At 43.8% G+C, this 23,651-nt stretch overlaps 1 protein-coding gene across 1 annotated transcript in view; it reads right to left on the reverse strand.

Annotated features, from left to right (window-relative positions):
- Positions 1 to 23,651, reverse strand: part of RPA1 (replication protein A1) — a 295,679-nt gene that overhangs the window by 15,891 nt on the left and 256,137 nt on the right. The window contains exon 16 of the mRNA XM_069615363.1: positions 16,708 to 16,794. Coding sequence (XP_069471464.1) covers positions 16,708 to 16,794 — 87 coding nt within the window. The remainder of the gene's footprint in view (positions 1 to 16,707; positions 16,795 to 23,651) is intronic.

Raw genomic sequence — 23,651 nt, forward strand, 5'->3', positions numbered from 1 at the left:
GCAGATGGCCTCTTATCCAGCAACACCATAGTTGACCAGACAGTGAGTCACACAGCTAAATCTCAAAAGGGTCATGGGTTCTGCTTGGACAACCAAGGCCGGCTAGAGAGCGATTGCTTGGGCACAATTACCAACCATCTGTGGTTTCACCTCACGGGCATCCCCAAGACTAGCCCAATTTGACATTTACAGAAAAGACCAGTGAGACGGCAACGACTCAAAATATAAATTATAAGTTAAAAGACTCAATGTGTCGAACTTTGAATAGAGGCTCTCATTCACACTCCTATAGGATCACCGCTCACGTTTATTCAGTGAAAGTACTTCAAATATCAAATTCAAAATCTAGCCAAAAGCTGCATTTTGGTTTTCAACTGTTCAAAAATCAAACAGCAGTGATGAAATTAAAATTGTTTTACAACAGCATACTTCTGCCTTTGGCCAAGTGACCGGAAGGAAATACCAGACCATAAAGAATGGGGTTCTGTCATCCTAAAGAATGCAACCAAACCTTATTTGCAGAAACCGATCAGCATTTATAGAAAACATCCTGGAACAAGTTAGGGATTCTTCTTAGAATAATTACCTACTAGTCGTACTAGTTGTAGAATACTACCGCCTTGAGTGCGTGTGAGAATCTCCATTTCAATGTAAACCCAGCATTTAATGTTTGTATGTTATGAATGGTTCATAGGTCAGTGTTGATTGTTGACGAGTAACAACTGGGGCTGTAGGAGTATGCCTCTTGGTCGTTTCGTACATGTTGCCTATGGACAGAATAAATAATTAATAAAGTTAAGTACTCTGTAAGGAATTGGAGCATGTTCTTTGATTTAAAATAATCCAATGTCCCCTTTTTGTGATAAATTAACATGAACCAAGGTAGATGGTGTGGACAATTCTCAATAGGGACACGAGGGTACGGTTTAGGCACAAGCTCTGCCAGTGTGGGAAAAGTCTAGAAAAAATTAAAGTCCTCAGGATCCTCTTAAAAATGGTGGGCGACAAAGTAGGCTTTTACAGTGCCAATGTTAAGGTCAGACTTGCCCAACAACAGGGACTCCAGAACTGTGCCACTGGAGCATAACAGGTCAAGCTCTCTACCATAGCAACAACTTGTGCCAACAAGCAGCATAGATGCACTGTTGTGCATCACAACGAGAACCGCCTCAAAAAGAGCACAACCCTTACCATACCTTACAGTACTACAAACTCAATAGTTAGGCATTCAGGTTAAGTCTTGGCAGAGGTTGTGACATAAATGGGTCAATAGATCTTTGTAACATATGGGATAGCCTGTAGTCGGGCAGGACGTGAAGGCTCGGTTGATATTTTGTACAGGGGGGTAGTCCTGTCCTCATACATTTATACTACAGTGAATTATCCTAGTAACAATTTTACCACATCTCCATTTTAAGGTTAATACATCTACATAAGTATGCATCATTGGAGGAAAAGTACAAATCCAAATACTGGAAAAACAATTGCAGTGTCCTTTAATTATTAGGCCGTATGTTTAAGCATTGATTATTTAAATTCTCACTATTCACATTGATTAAAGAAAAATAGAGAATCAACCTTGTCACCAACTCTAAGTCGTATAAAAAAGGGGACACATGTATTACAAATATTTAGTCCATATTTCAGCACTGGATATGCAATGTTGACAGGTAATCACTGAATTTGACCTGTTTTAGTCCATACAGTGCAAAATTTTGAGGTGAATTTTTAGAAATGTACCAACAGTTCTACAAACAAGTACATTTGCAAAGTTAGTATAGTGCGTTTCCTCCACACTTCTATACTTGTGCTGTGTTGTATTGCCCGTGTAAAGTGTTGCAAAATATTACATCATATTTGCCCACATAGTGATGTATTATCACAGCCACAACCAACATTTGCACAGCACAGTGCTTGTAGCTTAAAGAAACCTAAAAATAGGGTCTGCTAAAAGGCCTTTTTTTAGGTTTCTTTAAGCTACAAGCACTGTGCAAACGTTGGTTGTGACCGATAACACATCACCATGTGGGCAAATATGATGTAATATTTTGCAACACTTTACACGGGCAGTACAACACAGCACAAGTATAGAAGTGTGTAGGAAACTATACTAACTTTGCAAATGTACTTTTTTGTGGAACTGTTGGTACATTTCTAAAAAGTCACCAATTTTGCACTGTATCGACTAAAACAGGTCAAATTCAGTGATTACCTGTCACCACTGGATATGCAATTTTATTGAAATATGCACCAAATATTTTTAATACACGTGTCCCCTTTTTTTTATACGACTTAGAGTTGGTGACAAGGTTGATTCTCTATTTTTCTTTTATTTACATTCTCACTATTCACATTGATTAATCAATGCTTAAACATGCGGCCTAATAATTAAAGGACACTGCAATTTTTTTCCAGTATTTGGATTTGTACTTTTCCTCCAATGATGCATAATTATGTAGATGTATTAACCTTAAGATGGAGATGTGTTAAAATTGTTACTACGATAATTCACTGTAGTATAAGTGTATGAGGACAGGACTACCCCCCTGTACAAAATGGGTCAATAGATCAGCACTCCAAGGCAGGAACATCAGCATGTCTAACATGGCTGGGTACCAGGTCCTTAGGGGGCCCACTAGTACAATCAATAATCCTGGTTACGCTCCACTTTAATTTCCTCAGCAAAGGAATCAGTGGTAATAGAGGAAATCTTTAGGTCAAACCTCTAGGGGTTCACTAGTGCATCGCTAAAGGAGCAAGCCCCAGGAACTCTTTAGCAGATGACCTTGAACGTCTTGCTTGAGAAGGTGGCAAACAGGTCAATCTGGGAAATACCCTACATGGAGAAAATCTGCGCCATCTCCCCATTCAGCTCCTGCTAGCGTGATCTCCTGTGAGGTGACCAAATGCATTGGCCTGAATGTTCAGATGGGCAGCGAGGTGAGACACTTACCTTCACCCAACTCTGAAGCATCCAAAAATCAAAGGAGCATGGCCTCCGTGCAAAGATTGTGCAAACTCCACTCTGCCCATATTTTTGTTGTGCATGGGGGTGCTGTTGCTCACAAGACAGACCGTGAACGTCGGATGGTAAGAAGAATCACAATGCCAAAGAAAGGGCATCAGAGTTCCAGCAAGTTTAGTTGAAGGTCTTCTCTTTGCCTTTCCAGACCACCAACTGAAAGACCCCCCCCACCCCCCCAGGTTCTCAGATTCAGATGTATACACATTTGAGATCACTTTAAGTGCCCCAATAAAGGGAAGTAGAGGGATCCAAAGCTGAGACGAACTACCAAGGCTAGATCCCTCGCCCCTCCTCATCTCAGACACTGGTGATTTGTCCAAAACACTAGCCTCCTGTAGATCACTCTCATTGCAACAAGGCAGCCTTCGATTGCACATGCAAAGGCTCTTCCTGCCATCCGGACCACAACATCCGTGAAAGGCCCCAGATCCACAAGGATCTGTTAATCCTGCGCCTCACATATGTCTGTAAAACTCTTAATTGCATGTAGTCCCTACAACAACCGATTCATCTGGGAATGAGGCTCCAACGGATCCGACAAACTCAGAGCTGCAAATGTACATCTTGTTGGCGCTTGCATCAATACCGATAATCCCAGAGCCAAAGATGCGGATGCCAAAGAGGCCAGTGCTTGCATCAAGTCTCCAAATAGGCACTAGCAGAGGGTGCCAATGCCAGACGTTTTCGGCCTCGCAGAGTCCTCAAGCTCTCAGGCATATGGTGGCACTGGGTGCTTTTTCAAGACTGTCCTTAAGGGAAGCATTCCGGAATGAAGATTTTGTTTCCTTCTAAGAGGCCTTTTTGATGCTTCCCCCTCCATAGAAGAGGATGAAGTAGAGGCAAGGAAGGTCTTACCGTTGGCGTGTTTCAGTTGCGTTACAGAGTCATTAGAGTCCACGTTGTGCCTCCAGCACAGCTTTCGAGGTGACGAAAGTGTGCATGCAAGTGGGAGGGCCTCTCCCCCCCCTACACCCTACCCCCTCCCCCATCACCAGTGATCGTGATGAGTGCTACGATGTTGGAGTCTTGGGCTGAGTAATCAGTCTTTTTCATGGTCACAAGGAAGAGTTGAGTTAACAGAGGTTAGGACAAGTCTCCCAGTATGCTCCCTTCCTGCCTTAGGTGTCGTTTGACAAGAGCCACAATCCTCTGTCGTGATCACTTCCGCGACCAAAAGAAAAATAAAAGACAGACTAGTGCAGAACCCGAACCGACATCGAACTGCAACACCCAGACAGACCTTAAAGTCAGACTTTGAAGACAGTGCCACAAACAAATCTGCAAAAAAAACAAAAAAACTGCATGGAGTAGTGATGCAGAAATATAACTGAGGAAATGGCACAAGCGACCTTGGATATATGTAATGGGTGACAGCAATTCTGGCGCCTGTTGGGCCCTAGCAGCAACGATTGAGCCATTACAGGAGCAGTGCTGCGCCATCTGGTGGCTGTAGAAATGTTGCAGAGCTGACTGCATCACAGGTGAATTTCAGAAGATGAATCTGTGTGAAGACTAACCACTAGAAAATGGGACTATAGTGTGTGAGAGGAGTTCAGAGACTCAGGACCTGCATGGAGACATACTGAGAACGTTATCCACTGGATTGGGGGAAATAAGCCGTTGAGGCAAAGCAAGCAGGTGATAAAAAAAAGACAAAGGAGAAGCACTGAACCCCTTGCAGTAATAGATCTATAAATTTAGTGGAGCAGCCGTGGAGAGGAGGCAATCGCAGCAGCCATAAGTAGAGCGAAACAAGCAAGGCAGATGGAAAACACTGAAAGAACCCAGCAGAGCTGCACACAAGTCTCGACTGAGTGTACAAAGTTGTGAAGAGGAGCGACTGAAACAAGCAGATAAACTGGAGGGGGGATCAAAATTCCAAATGGCACAGAAGAACTGACTGAAGAGCTAGAAAGCACGAGGGCAAAACCCTGGTCAAGAACAGGAGCAATGAAATTAAGAGCTAAGGAGTACCATATATTTTGGAAACTGATGTGAAATAGGACTAGAGTCAAAGAGGGGACCTGAGTGTGACACTGAACTTCTAAGGACCCAAGAAACATCGACCAAGTGAATACCATGTGGAACATTGCAAAATGGAACTGGAAGTCCAAAGTCACAAGATGCTGAACAAGAGAATCCCAAGAGCAACACCCTGGACAAAGTCTCACTGTAGAGTCCCAAAAGCCTGTTTGATTGACATGTGGAGACCACTTTGGAGCACATTTACAGAGTTGCAAACCACCCGACATCTTATGCAATTCAGGATTTCTAGAAAATCTTTAAAATCTATACGACCTACATCATTCTTTGTAATCTCTCACACATTAACATGGAGATAGTCTTTCGGCATTTGATTTTATTAAATAGAAAGGAGAGTGCTTCGATAACCCGAAAAGCTGGACAGAGGCAAAATAGTGGGCAGAGCAATCCCATAGTAGGGTGCCAGATAAGGAGGCAGAGGTTAGTGAGCAGTAAATTATCCAGATGGAGGGGGAAGATGAAAGCTGGCACACGGACCAGTGACTGTACCGACTGACTAAATGCTATACACATTTACAAATTATACTACTGGTGTACCATGTAGTGCAAGGCTAGTGATTTAGGGGGAGGTAGGATTCCATTGTAAGTACCTAGTGCACTCTCCCAGGATAGCAGGTGTTTTTCTAAGAGCACCATTGAAGGCCGATGGAGTAAGGAGTTCCAAAGTGGGGGAAAAAGAATGGTAAAAAAGTTAGGGTTTGAGGCGGGGAGTACATGGATGCAGGCAGAGGGGTGCAACCCATGATGGATTGAACACAAGGAAGAGCGTTTCTGTGGAGAGCCATCCCACCTGCAGATGGTGGGCAGATCTAGGAGAGGAATATGGGAGGTTGTAGATGGGGAATTGTAAAGTTGGAAATTATGTTGAGGGGGCAAGAGTAAGGCCCAGGAAGAGAGCATTAATCAAGTCAGCTACAGCGAAGAGTGGAAATCTTGAATTCAGTAGAGCTGGTGGTGAGCCGAGGCTGAACCTTGCACATATTAAGTAAGCTTATCCAAGGTAAGTAGCACTAGAGGGGTCAACAATTCAGTACTTTAGGTATCAAAGATGACCATCGTATTATGTTGCAAACCTTTTGGTATTGGTGAAGGTGGTCAAGGGAAAGATTAAAAAGGGAGGTTAGAAGAGGTGGGGCATTGGGAGCTCGGAGGCGGAGAATTTCAGTCTTGAAAGAGTTGAGCACTAAGCACTCAAGTGCCAACCAAGGATGGGTATATGAGGGGATTGCTCAGGAGGTAGCGGGGAGTCGAGAAAGCGGGCACATCAGCAAATAAGTGACTATTTTCACCAACCATTGGTCCACCAGTACCTATATCAAAGACACCCCCCATTTCCTTTCTACGTTATTGGACATCCATTTTTAGCCTGGCTACACGGTTTACTATTGATGTCAAGTCTCGCTACACCAGCATGCCTCATGAGTTGGCACTGGAGGCAGTTGAGAAGATGTTGCTAAGAGGGACACATAGGGGCTAACAAAGAATGTATTCTGGCGTTACCAGAATCGAGTGCGCAGAATACTGGTTTCAAAATTGACGACTCCTACCTTTCAGACTAATGGGACATCTATGGGAGCCACCATGGCTCCCTCCAATACAAACATTTATATTTAAATTTGAAACCGACCACAGCACCCAGTTTGGCACAAGTATCCAAGCTACTGGGTCTGGTATAAACAACATTTCTGGGGTCTGGAACTGCCCAGGACCATCCCTAGTTGACTTCCTGGGTTACATGAATCTCATTGATGCTAGAATACAGTTCACTTTGATCGGTTCTCAAGACATACACTTCCTAGATGTGCTGATCACACCCCACAATAGAGTGTTACACATTAATATATATAGAAAATCGACCGACAGAAACAACCTACTACATGGGTTGAGCTTTCATCCACTGGATCGGATTAAAAACCTCCTGTACCGTCAACTTCTCAGTGTGAGAAGAATTGTCAGCGATGAACAGTGCAGGAAGGTGCTTGACAAAATGACAAATTGATTCTAGCACCGTGGATATAGCATGTATGGCATCCTACCATTGAAAGAAAAAAAGTGTGTCTACTTCACCTAGACAACTTACCCTCACTAAACAGAAGCCTAAAAACAATCTGGATCTGACCTTTATCTCCATAAATGCGACACAGAGCAACACTATAGGAAATGGTGTCTAAACATCAGAACGTCATCACTGCTGACACTAGTCTTAAGTCTTTGTTTACACACCAACCTGTCTTCAGCTTTAAAACACAGTTATAACTTACAAAATCTCCTATTAGACACCAAGGCATCCGTTAAGTGCAGGAAAGGAAGGTGCAACCAATCAGGCACATTCCCAGGTTTACATTGTTACAACCAACAGTATCAAAAGGCAACATTCTATACCATCCCAGAACAGGTGAAAAGATTATGCTAAGGGACCTTGCCACCTGTGGCAGTACCAGTGTGATTTAAGCCACCAAGTGCCCGTGTGGCATCTACTATATAGGGCAGATCAAACTATCCACAAAAAAAATGGAAAAAATAAAAACTTTTTTTAAAAAAAACAAAAATTGCTGGAACGAGCACACATCCAAATCCAATATATACAGATGAACACCACAAATTCACTTATCACCAGACACTTCATGGAATTAAGATCAGCCATCACAAATACGTTCCAGATTTTACAGGAAATAACGTGTGACCGCCCACGAGGACATGCACCAGAAGCTGAATTGCAGAGAAGCCTTCTGGATACACCACCTTGACGCACTAACACCTAGCGGCATCAATAAGGAATTGAACCCAACATGTTTTCTATTAATTTTTGGCTTGGACTAAAGTTGATGTAGATCAGTTTGTTCTATGTTGACATTACAACGGATCTAATTTTCTGTTTTCCAACGGTTGGATTTTAAGCAATTGTCAGCACTGGCTCTGCTAGCCCACTTCTGTTTGCTTAGTATTTTCAGCTTAGGAAAAGTGCATTCACATTTTCTTTGTCATTTCATTTTTCTGCATACACATGCTTTCTTTGAGGATAGTCTTTGCGTGATCTTAGTTTATAATCAGCCTTGTGTATCATTTAGTCCTGGCTAGACCAGTGTCACACGTTCTGCGTTTGGATTATATATTTATAAGTTCTGGCATTTATGACTTTGCAAATGTGTCACCTCCATTTCTTCATGGCTGCATTATTGGTCCAATGCAGTCTTTTATAGAACTCCACAAGCAACATTTATGTATTGCGCATTTAGTTAGATTCTATGTTCTTTCTTTATTTTTTAATATGGCAGCAGTTTTTATTCCATTGTACTCAGAGTTCAGTGATGTTTGTTCTCGATTTTCTCGTAGCTTTATGGTCTGATGACATTGCTGTACGCTCTACATGGGGATATCATGCCAACTAGCTCGGTCTACTCACATTTTCCCTCGAACACCTGGTTCTGTTATTTTTTCTCCCACCGCCTCTGGTTTCGAATATATCCTCTGTATTTCATTACTCCATTTAGTAGGGGTGTTGCCATGCGACCCGCAATGTCATCGGAACACGTGTGTCATTTGTTCCAGCGTCCGGGCTGCCTACCTACTTTTCTTCCGGTACTCCGCTGCTGTTTTTCAAGGTTGTCTGTATTTTCTGGCGAGTTTTCTTTCTCATATACAACAAGCGACTTCACCAAACTTCATTTTGCTTGGCGTCACCTACTTACTTGCTTGGGATTCCTTTACTTTTTCAGCATCCCACTGCACAGCCTTTGTGTTGAGCTGTAGCTCGCCTCGGTAACACATCAAGGTATCTTAAGAAAATGTGCCTGAACCAGTGTTGCATTTAGTCAGTATGTCGTCAGTTAGTGATTTGCATGGTTCACTGACCATTCAAGCATGTGTATAACTCTTATTTTATTATCAGAAACTGTACATGATCGAGCCCATTAGACAGAAGCAGGTGGTATTTATATGAGAGACAGTTATTTGATTCTCACATTTGGTTTGACACTTCACCTGGTAATAGAGGTTTTGGCGGGAGATGTTGCATTTCTTGGCGTTTCCCTTTTAAGTCATTTGTGCTTTCTAAATTTAGTTGCGTTTGTTCCCCCAGTTATCATTTCTGCATATTTTCATTATGTCATACATCGTCTAAAATGTGCCCTGGCGCAGGATAGTGTTCCAACTAAAATTAATTGGTCATGTTTTCTGCTCTCATCCGTCTCATTCATTTGCAGAAATGTGTGAATGCAAACACTTTTTGCCACTTTAAGACTGAGGAATAATTTTGTGTTTAAGTCCTCATCAATTAATCGTATACTTAATTGTGCCCCGTCACACTGATTGTGAGTGAGCACATGGCATTGATGCTAGTTTGCCTCCGTCTTGTGCAGCAGATTTCTAGTTTTAATGTTAAGGGAGCGCTTGAGTCATAACCTGTTCAATCTTGGAAAACTATTTGCCAAAAATGTTGGGCAATCACACTCTTGCAAAAATATTCATCCGTTGATGAGTGAAGATTCCATGATAAAGAACAGGTGATCTTCAAGCTACTGTCTGAGTTTATGCCCGATCAAACCCATGCAGATTTTGACAAGCTTTTTTGTATATTCTTTCGATTCATCCAAACCTACCTTGCATGTTGAAGTATGAGAAAGGCTGGATAGAAAGTTGTCATGTGTGTGCCATTCTACATTGGCATGCATGGGGACAACAAAAGAAGCTATAAAACGAAGCAAGCAGTGAAGGAAGTAATAGTACTTTCCAAAAACACCAATTCTTCGAAACATTGTGTCTGCATAGGTCCCACCGATGGAGAAGTTTAAATGGTTTATAGATAGTAAGGAATATCCCATGCTGTTAAAGGACTGCCAATCAAGTGACACTTATGTGCTCACGATGAAAGTCAAAACAAATCTGCTCCTTCCTGCAACCTCAGGATATTGAAAAATGGCCCTTGTAGGGTGAAGGTGGTGTGGAATGTGGGTATGGGCGGTAGAAGTGACTTTGAAAAAGTGACTATGGGGAAAACATGGAAACGTATGGCTAGCAAAACCACATTAGCTATGTTGCTCTATTCTCCGCAATGCTATCGGGTGCCACAGCAACAGTGTAAAACACAGTGCTAGGGTGTATTCATTTATTGGTCACTTGTTACAACATGATATATTTTATTTATATCGCGCTCATACCCAAGTGTTTCAGAGCGCAACCAAGCAAAGGGAGGGGAACAAGGTAGAATAAAAACAACGATTTTACTAGGCCCAGTGACATTAAGAACGTGCAAGTGCATGGAAAAGGGAAAAAGTGGGAAGAGGGAGGAATGAAAAGTGCGGCACAAAGGAGAGAACAGAATAAATTAGTGCAATAAATAAATGTAATAAGTAAAATAAATACAGGCAGAGGCAAGTGCGTGATTTGTCAGATAGGGTATATCTGATAAGTGCAGAAGAAAAATGGGGGACTGTATGGGCACAGATACAGCTCTCAGTGCAAGGGGTGGCTCGGAGGCAGTGCAGGAGGGTGAGCAGGTACCTGGGCCCAAAGGACAAAGGGTGGCCAGGAGCATGGTGCAGAGAGAGAAAACAGATCAGAGGAGAAGAGGGGCAAAGCCAGAAGCAAAGAGGGAGGTCTTGAGGTGCTTCCAGAACCAGAGATGCTTCTCAAGTTCAAGGTGGCCGGGAGGCTGTTCCAAAGGGAGGCCACCGAAGACAGATCTACCCCCAGCTCGTTTCTTTGAAAAACAACTGACCCTGAGTGAGTTAGAAGTAGAGGAGTGAAGGGCTCGAGAGGGGAGGTATTTACGCAGGGATAGTTGAAGGTATTTTGGACCCAGGCCCCAGAAAGCCTTGTGGATAATACAGAGGGTATTACATTTGATCCTTGCGTCCACTGGGAGCCAATGGTGGGATTTCAGAGCCGAGAGATACAATCCCTGGGCTTGAGGCCAAGGACAAGTCTTGTAGTCCTGTTCTGGATTAGTCGTAAAGGGCGGAGAGTGGAGACAGGGAGATTTAGAAAGAGGCTGTTGCCATAGTCCAGCCTAGAGAGAACCAGAGCTTGGGAGACAGTGACCTTCTGGGGGAAGGAGAGGAAAGGGAGAGTACCTCTAAGGAGGTGCAGAAGGAAGTTTTACTTTTTAGAGACATCAGAGATGTGTGCGGAGAAGGAAAGCGTGAAGTCAAATATGACCCTGAGGTTCTTAGCCTCGCAGGTAGTAGTAGGAAGAGGGCCAAGGGAGGCCGGCCAGAGAGTGAGGGGAAAGGATGGTGAAGGTGTACCAATGAGGATCATCTCAGTCTTGTTGGTATTTAGACAAAGGTAGTTGGCAGCACATCAATTTTGAATGGTGATCAGGCAATCGGAGATGAGGAAAGGAGAGGTGTCGGCTGAGGGAAGCCTGAAAATGAGTTGGGTGCCATCAGCATAGCACTGGAAGTTTGAACAGAGAATGGAAAGGCAGTAGGCGAGAGTAGCCAGGTATTGATTGAAAAGGCGCTTATACCATTAGAATAAAAAAATGCAAAGCACCCACAGGGCAAACAGAGGGGGGACAGGGAAGGTAGAATGCATTACAGCCAGGATAAATAATTGAATGAATACAAACAATGAGAGGAAGGGGATACAAAGCTACTATGCCTTGTGAGTGTTCAGAACATGCAAGTGCAGAGGGGTAGGGGTGAGGGATAGGTGCTTTGATGCTCATGGAGAGGTGCTCAGGGCAATTGCTAAGAGGAGAAGAACTAAGTGCAACCACCCGTGGGTAGGGTGAGCCCAAGTAAGTGCAGCAGAAAGACAGCGGCTGGGACGAGAGATGTGGCGGGTCAAGGCCCCGAGGAAACATAAGGGCCCTGCACATCAGTCACGCTGCTGTAAAATTAGCAGGGAAGAGAGGAGAAGTAGTAAAGAGAAAGGTCTTGAGGCTTTTCCGAAACTTCAGGCAGTCATCCTCAAGATGAAGAGGGAGGCTGTTCCACAGGAGGGAGCAAGATGAGGAAAGTGATCACCCACCAGCTCTGTTTATCAAAGCGCTTAACACGCAGGGAGTTGGTGCCAGAGGAACAGTGGAGTCTAGAATAGGAGTATTTTGTCAGGAAGCATTGAAGATAGAGTGGTCGCCGGCCCCAGATAGCCTTGTGGAAGATAGAGGGATTTGAATGTAATCCGTGCTGAGACCGGGAGCCAGTGTAGGCTTTGTAGGGCAGGGCAGATGCGGTACCTGGGCTTGAGGCCAAGGATAAGTCTTGCTGCCCTATTCTGAGTTAGATGGAGAGGTTGCAGGTTGGAGGAAGCAAGATTAAGGAGGAGGCTATTGGAGTAGTCTAGCCCGGAGAGAACCAGAGCTTGGTTAACAGTCTCTGGGGAAGGTGAGGAAGGGTAGAGTCCCTTTAAGGAGGAAGAGCTGAAAGTGGGACTTCTTGACAGTGTCCTGAATATAAGGGAGAAAGGAAAGCGAGGAATCGAAGATGACTCCGATTAATAGCTTCAGTGGAGGTGGTGGAGGCATGGAAGAAGGCCAGAGTGCCATATTTCTTTACATCGGTGCAAGACTGCCGGTATGTCTGAGTAACAGCAACATTTAAAAAAGTTGTTTTAACCAAATGTATTGGTGATGCAGGGGCTTATGAAATGTACCTTAAGACTAATACAAAGACCACCAGCTGTGTAGGAAGCAATGTAAAGTCGCAGCTCTACTGATCCACTACACCCAACTAACCAAGTAAAAAGGATCAGAGAAGATCAGCCACAAAGCACAAAAAGACACGGTTCATCGACCCCCACTAAAACCAAGTTTGCTCATTCTAAATAGCACCCAGGCTGGGAGAGGGCCATTATCTCTAATCCTACCCAAGAAAGGAGTGGAGGGGGGCGGGGTGAATTTACAAAAACCTGGAGAGCCAATGAACATGAAATGCAGGCCTTTGACAAACGAAAACCTTCACTTCTGAAAAGGAAAAGGTGGCGAGGACCACTACCATAAAAGTCACTAATGAAAGTCACTAGTATGCTGAAGGAGTTCTGAGGTGCAGCTTCTGTGCCATGGGTCATCCAATGAATTTAACAAAGAAGAAGGTGGCTGTGGAGGGTCAATGGGCTAGCCAGAGACAAATCGTTATTGAGACGGTAGTATATTTTTACAAAACTAATTCGCTGACGCAAGTTAAATTTACTTACTTGAAATACAAATGCCCTACAATAAGCATCTTCATTAAATTAATAAAAACGGAATAGCTCTGCCAATAATTAGGATTTATTGCTCATCTGGATTTTGATTTTTCTTGTTCCTCTAAAAAGCGCTAATTGTTTAGAGAACTGCGAACCATGGCAAAAAAGTAGTACAGGTAAACTGCCAGCTACATATGAATGGGGAAAAGACAAGTGTCCCTTTAAAGGGAGCGAGGCTGTGCCAGTATACTAGCATGCAGTGCAGTCACAATTTAGCCTCACGACTCCTTTTATCATAGATAAATAAACTAGCTCCCAAGTTTGCACTACACGTTCTCCCTGGTCCTAATGGTAAAGATTACAGGGAACACAGTAACACTTCTTCCGCCATCTCGGCACATCTTCATTAATATTTATAAACACTGGATTGTTCAGACAGCTCCTCCCTAACCTGGGAAGGAGTGGAAGACCAGACAACTGGTATATTGACCTACATTACTTCTCTAAACAGATTGTGAGGGAGTGCCTGCTGTACCTGGTTACATTCACCAGCTCTGAAGCACAGACAGCAGGGTTTAATTTGTGGGGGTGTTTGCCAGGGCTGAGACGTGGGACTCATTTCTGAGTACCAGCATTAATTGCCTCTGATAAATTAGGATGGTCTTTTGGAAACGATTTGTTGTTACCAGTCCCTGTGTTTTAGTTATGCAACAAACAACCGTGTGATGCATGCCGGCGCTGCTGTGCTAGTTATCCAGGTTCATGAATAAGAATGAGCCAGAAAGTGACAGCACTGGGACCTTGTGCTGGTCACGCCAGCACACTGCTCTAGTCAGTTTATATTAGTGCTGCTCCGGTACTGTAAATCTGGCAGCACTGCTGCGGCAGAGTGTCAATTGGGTCTGTGGTGCTGGCATTAGCCAGGCAGCCACAGCACCAGATGCAGCTCAGTAGTTCAGTGACAAGGCGGGCATTCACGTGTAATGTGCCAGTATCACTATAGTTCTGTCATTGATATTGATTTTTTTATTTCTATTGCGCTCGTACACAAGTGTTTCAGAGCGCAACAAGGCAAGGGAGGGGGGGAAAAGGGGAGAACAAAAACATGATCTTACTAGGCCCAGTGACATTCAGAACACACAAGTGCATGGGAGAGGAGCAGGGGGAAGTGCATGGAAGGGGGGAGAAGTGGAAAGTGTGGAGCAAAGGAGAAACAGATAATTAATAAAGGCAACAAACAGTGGTAGTGCAGCCAGCAAGTGACAAGTGAAACAGAAAGGAATAAAATATAGTCAGGAAAACACATGAGTGAGAAAAGGGTCACACTCGCTCTGGAGTAAAAATTTATAAGCTCTGAGTCCAGCAAAAGAGCTGGGGGTCTATAAGGTTAAAGGGAATTGGCACAGAAATTGAAATTAAAATTCTCAACAGTGCAGAGTTTGTCCCTTTCCAAGTAAGGTATCCTGTGGCCATATATCTCACATAAAAAGCGACAATAGTCCTGAAAACCATCATGATTTTGAGTAGGATAAAGATAAGCACCATTTTCAGTACCTGGAGGAGTGGGTCAAAAAAAAGGACTGCAGCGAGAAACTGGGTTCAGCTGGTGAAGGCCATTTCACACAAAGGGCAGCTATCGACAGCCTAGTCACATTTCACAGAAAGAGGAGATCTGCCCAGGACGCCTTTGAGGTAACCCCTTTCTAGGAGTTCAGGACTAGTAAGGCAGAGCACAAAAGAGTACACAGCGACTTTCACCGAGTCTTTAGATTAAGTGTCGCTCGGAGGTAAAAGGGAAGTCAAACTAAAGAATACAGCAGAAAGTGGAGGGGGGTCCTCAAAAAACTGGAACCATGGATGTAGATCTGCCACTTTGCAGATTACTCTGAGGTTAACTTGTGGAGGTGAGGGGCGGTTGCCAATCGGCAAAGGGCACTGGGTGAAAGATAGATGCAAGACTGTCTGTAGAAGATCATGCCCAGTGCGCTTCAAACTCTGGGCTGGGTTGCAAAGAAGTAGCAGGGATCCTGTATGGTAGTTTGGTGGGGCTGTCATTGGGAATCTCCTTTCTCATAGGGCCTGTCAGGCCTCTGGGACTCATTAAGTCCGACTAAAGCCCACTGACTCGCCAACTCGGGGGTGCACCTGTGAACAGAGCATCTTTGAAAGTCCCCAGAGGGACCTCGGGACAAGGCCCTGGAAGGGGAGCCCTTGCCGCCCAGGAAAAGTTCCAAACATCTCACCTAGAACGATGGCACAATTTGGCAGCATCCAATTTGCTTGCTTGGTTCTAACAGGATAATCGGGATCTGGTCTTGCGACTACACATCTTAGTCCGTGGGATGGGGGCTAATCTAACCTGGAAACTGAATCGCACCCAGTAACTAAGGCCCTGCAGTCCAGAAAAGTGTCAGTGCAACACGCTGGAAAATGTTCCATGGCAGAGATGCCTGAATAAAAACAACTCAGCTTTTTTGTCGTTAAAACGTACTTTATGTGGAAAGGATGGGAATGGAAGACTATCTCCCAAGATAATTGCTAAGGGTTCTATGTTCATTCATCGGCTGTTTTTTTCTCGCTGCACTTTTTGCCGAAAATGTTTTGCAGAAAAATTAAATGGATTTGTTTTTTTTATTTGGTGGGGCAAACCCCTCGCTATTTATTTCCTATACAGCACCCCACCCTACCCCTTGTACACCCCCTGCCCCATATTTTTGGGATTTTGTTTTCGGCAAAAAAATTGCGCCAAAGTGCCGCAAAAAAATAATAAACGACCGATAACGAACGTCTTACCCTCCTAAGCATGAAACCGGAAAATAATTGCATGCAGCACAGAAGGTCCAAGAGTGATCAAAGCACTCAGAGCACCTGAAGGTCCGTCGCGGAGAAGCAACAGGGAAAGGAAGGGCATCCATTAAACTAGCTGTCAAAGGTGATAACCTCGAGGGGGGCTCAAACAAAATGGGCTCCAGAAAGCAATGCTGCCGTGCGAGCTCCAGTCCCTACACATGCAGAGAAAAGGATAGCGGAATAGGTCGGGCAGCATGCGCAGACATGGCCATGTACATGCATGCGGTCGGCCACTTTTCTCCTTATAAAATCCCATTAGTGTGGAGGCTAGGGGCCTAGAGTGTCAATGTTTATTAATTCAATGTGGACTCAGTGACAGAGAATGGCAGTTTCCTACAAAGCAGAAGTGGAATTCTGCACAACGCTGCTAATGCAGTCGGTAATACTAGTCCCCGGATGAACATTTCTGTGGGCAATTTACTTGCGAGATCGATCTGAATGGCAACATACACACACTTAGCCCTGAAAACAGTCAAGTTGTAACCCAACTGGTGAGACCCCAGGAATACCCCATGTTCACTAAGCTTCAATGAATAATGCTGTGCCACCTTTTGAATTTAATTATCCCAAACCACGCCCACCTGCGCCCAACTCCTATTTGCTGCAACAGAGGAGTCTGTGGAAACTAAACAACCAGTTCCTATCGCCAGTGTACTTACATTATAGGTCTCCAGCTTGACACGGATCCTGAAGGTGTACGAGCGAAAGTTGGCGTTCTGGAAAACCTCCTCATAGGCCTGCTCATTCTGCATGGAAGCAAATGAGAACGAAATTAGCTGCACTCCTTTACCTAAATAGAGCTCAACATTCACAATCTAAATGGACCTTTGTGTGTGTCAAAAATGCTATGTAGTCATCGGTAAATTATTATTTTCTTCCTCCCAGGGCATGAACAGCCATCTAAACCCATTGGCTGGCAAAGCTCAGACACCCACAGACACTTTCAGAGGGAGTAATCGGTGGAAAGTGCTTTGTCTTTGGTGCTTGCAGCGAGGTGGATTTTGACAAGGGAGGTGGCAATACAGGCAGAAAGAAACCTTTCAAGCTGTGCCAACCAAAAAAGCTGAAATCAGACTCCATTTCACAGCGGCTACTAAGAGCAAGCTCCATTTCACATTATTGCGAAGTCATGAACCTAGAAACAAAGGCTTTTCTGCAGCTGACAGAATTTCAGACTCCTGAAATATGTCAGATCAGGAGGCAAACTATACGGCTTTCACCCTTATACCATACACCCAATCTCAACCAGAATGCATGCAGTTCAACATCCCCCCCCCACACCCCCCACAGAGACAGACTGCCAGCATTTCAGAGTCCCAGTGCATCAATTCTCCTGAACTCGGACAGAATGCAAGTCTTTCAGTCACACCCTCAAAATCATCTGGCCAGAGCCTGATTATAGGCATTTAGACGTCCTATTCCCACAATAGCCGATATCAGACTGAAAAGCACTTCTGAACTTCACCCAGCCAGAAGCAATTCAGAGGGGCATTGCATCACAATACTCTTCCTCAGAGCTCATTAATTTCTGTCCCTTTCACACAAAATCTCCAACACGACAGTCCAACTGCAAACATGTCACATTCCTAAAACACCGACTGCCAGCTTCGGACATGCATACCCACAGGGCCAGATTGCAAGCCTTACAGTCATAATCGCACCCTAGGCATCACCCGATTCAGATTGCAAGTATTTCAGTAGCATTGAAACAAAACCAGAGCCAGTCAAGGCACTCCAATTACACCCCAGCCCCACATCCATTCACCAGGGCCAGTCAACAAACATTACACAATCCACATCTACAAAAAAAAAAACAAACACGTCTAAAGACAAGCTGCCTTGGACAGTGAAACCGTGATGCAAGCCGACCAGCCTGCCATTGCCTAAATAATTCGAGCACTTCACCTGCAAAGGTTTCAAAGTCACCCAGAAACCATTTTGCTCGGCACGTTATTTGCATGTCCTCAAAACCCTCTGTATGACTGTAGGAAGTTCACGGGCTATAGGAGGTTTACATGCATGTGCTTTAAAGATATGCTCACACAACGAAAATTCCGCCCTAAACCAACATCTAATTAACCCACTTCACCTGACGTTTTCTAAAAACGATTTGTGTACCTCTTACCCAGAACTAGGCCCAAACCCAATCTGTGAATGTGTAATGTACCTGACAATTGTGCATTTCTGGGTGGTTCACATACTTCTGTGCCCTCCCCACACAGTGTACCCCCACCTGGGGCTTCACTTGCAATATAACGGTATGCAATAGGACAATGGCAGTCTTTAAGATCCAAAGGGAGAGATGCAAAAAAAGCACTGCAGTCCGATTCCTTGAGGATGTCCCTTCTTTGCTGCAAGTCAATGTAAGGCGGCAGCTCTTTATTTTTTAGAAAGCTGCATGCTGCTGCAGCCATTTTGTGTTCAGGGAAAAAAGGCATGTTGCCTGCACAAACAAGGCATGTTTCCCAAGGAAGCATTGAACCAAGTCACCGCCCCTTCCTCCCCCCATCCCCTATAAGGTCAAGTCATTCCGGCAGTTGAGAGCTCAGAGTAGGTATGATCAGGTCTGGTAGTAAATACGGGCCTGTGATTCAATTTTGAATTCCCACGTTGGTTCTTGTTAGGGAGATTGTTCATTGTTATGCCAAATCCACTACCTGAGAGACCCTTGGCACTTTTTTCCTGTTCTCCTAAATGAGGGGAGTCTCTTTCCCCTCATTCATTCTTTTTGCTCGGACCCTTTTATTTGTGTTTTTAATTTGTTTTATGGAGTCATGTTGTCCTCCACACTTTTTAAAAAGGCATCTGTAATTTACTTTTGCAGCACACAGCACCCTTTGTGCAGTGTTGCTGGCTGGGAGCCCTTTGGGCTTTTTTATATTCTTGTATTTTCCTTAATAACTACGGTTCAAGGTTAGGATACCTTTTATCCTTCTTAGCTTTTCCCTTTGTGTGATCAGCACATACCACCCTATGTGGAGTGTTGAGCGGATACCCAGTATCCCCTTTCCCACTGCCCCGTAACATCGTTTACAGTGACAAGCATACAGTTGTGGCAGTGGACATGTTCTGACACGTTCTACAGACTTTTGTGCAATTTTTGCTTGCAGGCTGTCTTCACATATGCGGCTATGCACAGAAGTCGCTTCTTTCTTTTGTCACCATTTCTTGTGTTGTCCTTTTTTGGCCCTTCTTATGCCATCCTGGGTGGGGGAGGACCTCGTTTTTAGCCTCGTCTTCGGCAGGAACCCTTTGTGTAGACCGCCAAGATCTCTCCATGAAAACATTGAATGCTACAGTGTGCGTGTTTGGAAACTGGATGTGAATGCAGCTCTCCAAAGTGTGCTACAGGACTTGGGGTATCTGCACTATACCTTTTGCCTTTTTGATGGGGATCGCTGTGAAGCAGCTGGAAGGAGTATGTTGCGTACCTTTAACTCCTATTCTCCAGCATTGGCATATTTCATGGATTCACAGGCTTTGAATATTTCCCAGTTAGGCTGGGAATCCTCGGTAACCTCAGAGTATCTACCTTCATAAAAGTCAAAATGTGTGTGGGTTTGTAGCTTGGCAAAGCATTGGCGTATGGAAGGCAAAGGCGCATGAGGTGAATGGACCCGAGAGGTCAAGGCAGGTAACATTCCAGAAGTTTCAAATTGTTGCAGCATCAGGTGAAATTACTTTTCCAAAGGATTTCTGCGAGATGGTGCCATCGGTTGCAGAACTGAAACAAAGTATACCCAAACATATCAGCAAGTTCCAAAAACCACAAGTGGCTGTGTGAACTAGTCATCCTTGCTGCTAAAAATTATTCTGTCAATGAAATTAATTATATTCAGGATAAGCTTCTGGGCACAGTTACCAGGTACAACTCAATCGATACAGTGGTGACACGAAGCTATGCGCAAAAGAAATTGCCGCCCAACGTTATTGATATGACAGTTTGAAGGCAAAAAAGCATTTTCTTTAATAAACCAGCCTTAAAATGAACATGCACTTTAGTAATATTGAACTTTAGGACCATAGTTCTTGCCACCATCTGTATCATGTCACCCATTATGTTGCTCAGGAATCTCCATGTTCTCAATTATAAGTTTCAGAATGAGATTTGAAGAATAATGTGTGTTGTGTAGTCATAAGAAAACATTTTAAAAATAAAAAAAATGTAATTTTTCTTTTCACCTTTCTCATGAAGCCTTTCCAAAAAGCGTAAAGCAACCGTAAGGTATTTCTAACAAATATTACCTATGAGAAAATAAAATCCCGGCCAACATCGGGTAGATCACATAGTATATAAATAAAAAAATAGTTCACTTTTGAAACCCATCACCATCATTTTGGGTGTTTTGTGCCTTAGCCAATGGGACATCAAGTATCTAGCCCCCACCCTAGAGGTCATCTTCAGATTCTATCCCAGAGGGTTACTTCTATTGTAGCCTTACTCCCCCAGGGGCAGATGGTGGTCACATGTGAATCCATGAAAGAAACCAATGCTGGAGAACAGGAGTTACAGGTAATCAACATACACCTTCTCCGGCATTGGATATTTCATGGATTCACATGCTTTGAATAGAATACACTGCAGTAACACTAATTGGTGGAGTCAGAGGGCGTACCTTATTGAAAGAGGAGCGGTCTCATTGCTTCCGATTCGTTCTGCCCTTGCATGTAGTAGTCTGCTTGCAAATGCAGACCAGCGGGTTTCCATCGCTCTTGTAGAATGCACCTAGATTGTCCCTTGTAGGGGTCTCTTGGACTCTGCATGAGCTTGTAAAATCGCAGACGTGACATCTAGCTATGCCTTGCTTAGAGATAGGCGGACCTTTGTATGAAGGACCACAGGCTAAAAATAACCAACATATGCCTAAAAGCTTTTGTTCTGTGCACATAAAACGTCAAGGCCCTCTGTAGATCCAATGATTGCAGGGCTTGTTCAGCCGGAGTGAACGAATTACCAATATTCGTAGTATTACCGGTAGTAGTATTTCCGTTTGTAAATGGAACTTCGTGAGCACCAATGGGATGATTTGTTATTAAGATTACTCCGTTTGGCATAAAACGCAGGTATGGCTCTTTTATCGATAGAGCCTGTATTTACGATGTTCGTCTGAAAGACGTTACTGCTAGTAGAAAGGCCCTTTTCCATGAGACCTAACTAATATGTGCAGCGGCTATAGGCTCAAACAGCGTTCTAATTAGGACTTGGAGGACCGTGTTTGAACCACATTGTGGTGGCTGCTTTCTTTTTGGTGTGTAGGTATGAAACAGTGAAGGGGTTTAAACACACTTCGAGACTGCGCCACCTCCTGTTGTTTTGAAAAATAATTTTCCCACACTGTAGTAAAGTTTGAGCCAATTTGGTCAAATGGGCAGTAAGAGCTATCGATGAATATTGTTGACACGTGTTTCAGCCTCTCAAGAGCCTTTTTCAAAACAAAAGATTAATCTCAAGGGCAAGGTTATTGTACCAAAAGAATGTTTTCCTTTTCTCTAAATAACAAAAATAACACCAAATGTATGTATCAAGGAAACAATGACCACACACAAATTAACAGTCACATATAATGAGTTATTCACAAAAAACGATTTGTAAAAGAGTACAAGGAAAAAATGGAGAAGGATGGAGAGAGGAAAGAGAAAATAACAGAAAAAAGAAAATTCGAGATTGTGCTATGAAATGCGCTTTCAAAACATTTCCACATGTTTAAACCTCATAATTCAATAGCAATCCAACTTAAACCAATCTTTAACATCATTTCAAAAATGTTGTTGAAAATAGCAATTATATCAAACGGAGTGCACCTGCATAATATTATCCTGAACCTACAGTATTGTAGTATAATTCACACACCACTGTTATAATTTACCGCGTTTGTGCATCTGGGAAATATATATATAAATTAACCTAATTGCGTAACCTCTATTCCACTCCCTTTCTGTGATGGATGTAGTCCACTGCTTAAACAAAGTAAATATTCAATTCATGTATGAATAAATAGAGGCTTACCCGAAAAGTCACTTTCACAAAAAGTCATGGAGAATAATTGCTATTTTCAACAACAACATTTTTGAAATGATGTTAAAAAAGATTGGTTTAAGTTGGATTGCAATTGAATTATGAGGTTTTGAAAGCTCCTCGAAAGGTGCGCTTTGATTGAAGGGACGAGAGTGCTCTTGTCTCCGTTTTAATTTCCTTTGGGGCTTCATTGATTTTTGGCCCAAAAAGTTGCTCTCCTTCAAAGGGCATGTCCTTAGACTGCACATCAGGTCTAAAGTCTGTGCAGCCATGCTTGTCTGTATAACGTGATTTGTTTAAATCCTGTCCCTGCTATATCTACTGCAATTTTAATTGTGTGGTTTGATGCTTCTTCCCCTCGCGTAACAGTCAGAGCTTACTTGCAATTCACATCCAGTAACTGCTCCCGGTCCCACATTTCGCAATCATATCAAGTCATGATTGCTAACGAATTTGATGTTTTTACTGTGGTTCCCATTATTTTCTTTGCAAAGGCATCCCCCTTTTAACTTTCATTTTCCGCACTTGGGAGCCCAGAGTGTTTTCGCCCTGCTGCGGCCAAGACCAGTTTCCGGATTAGGCTGGGAGGTTAAGACATTTAGCAATACGTCGGGAGCCCTGCATTTCTTTGAGCCTGCCTTTAAGACCTGGCTTGGAGAAGGGCTTCTTCATGAGGAGTAACACCCTCCTTCCTCAAAGACATGGTCTAATATAGGTATAGGCATGACTGATTTTTGTGCTTAAGATCAAACAGAAAACAGCCCTTCTTTTGTTCAGACAGGGTTAATCCCAATTGCTCAAATGCTTTTGACATGGCATGAAACGCTCACACGTCATAGGGAGGGGGCTGTTGGAGGCTCTCAGTTACAGGATCCATGCCCTGATCCCATTCATCCCAAATAACATGAGGGGGAGATGGGTAGCAGTAGAAGTAGTGTCACCTGCATCCCCATCTGCACCAGTTCCCTTTCTTTCTCTTGAAGCAGGGAGTCTGTGAATTTCTGTGAATACAGTGGTCGCTCCAGGGAGCCCTTAGGTCTAATTATGGATGATGTCGGTGACGCCCTTATTCGTTGCAAGAGTGGGCTGTGTGGAGAATGTGATCTTGTGCAGGAAGACTGACATGTTTGGGTGGGTTTTCTTGAAGCAAGTGTCGCTTTATACCCCCCGATTATCTGGCTTCTGCTGTTTCCCTGATGGTTCTGGTACACCTTGGAGGTACGAGGCCTCAGTAATCTTTTGTCCAGCTGTGCTACTAGCGTCTGAAGAGAGGACACAACCTATAGCGACAGTAGGATTTGTGGGTTAACTGCATCTGAGATTGCAGGTGCTAGGTTTGGAATCACTGGCAATTGCCCTACTGGTGTCAGCTGCGGGTCACCTGTGTTGGGGTCCCTTGCCTTGAAGGAGGCAGAGGGTCAGAAGTTATCGGGGAAAAAACAGTGAAAACCCCTGTTCAAAGTAGGAGTCTATCTGGTGCTCCATAATTTGGTCCAGTCAAATGGAGGACGATGGAGCGCGAAGGGGACTTTATATTGTCTAATGGACTGGACTGGTTGTTAGAACGCTGTCAGAGGGATTTTGAGG

This window comes from Ambystoma mexicanum, chromosome 9, assembly GCF_040938575.1.
Source record: "Ambystoma mexicanum isolate Mex_15411 chromosome 9, UKY_AmexF1_1, whole genome shotgun sequence".
NCBI lineage: Eukaryota > Metazoa > Chordata > Amphibia > Caudata > Ambystomatidae > Ambystoma > Ambystoma mexicanum.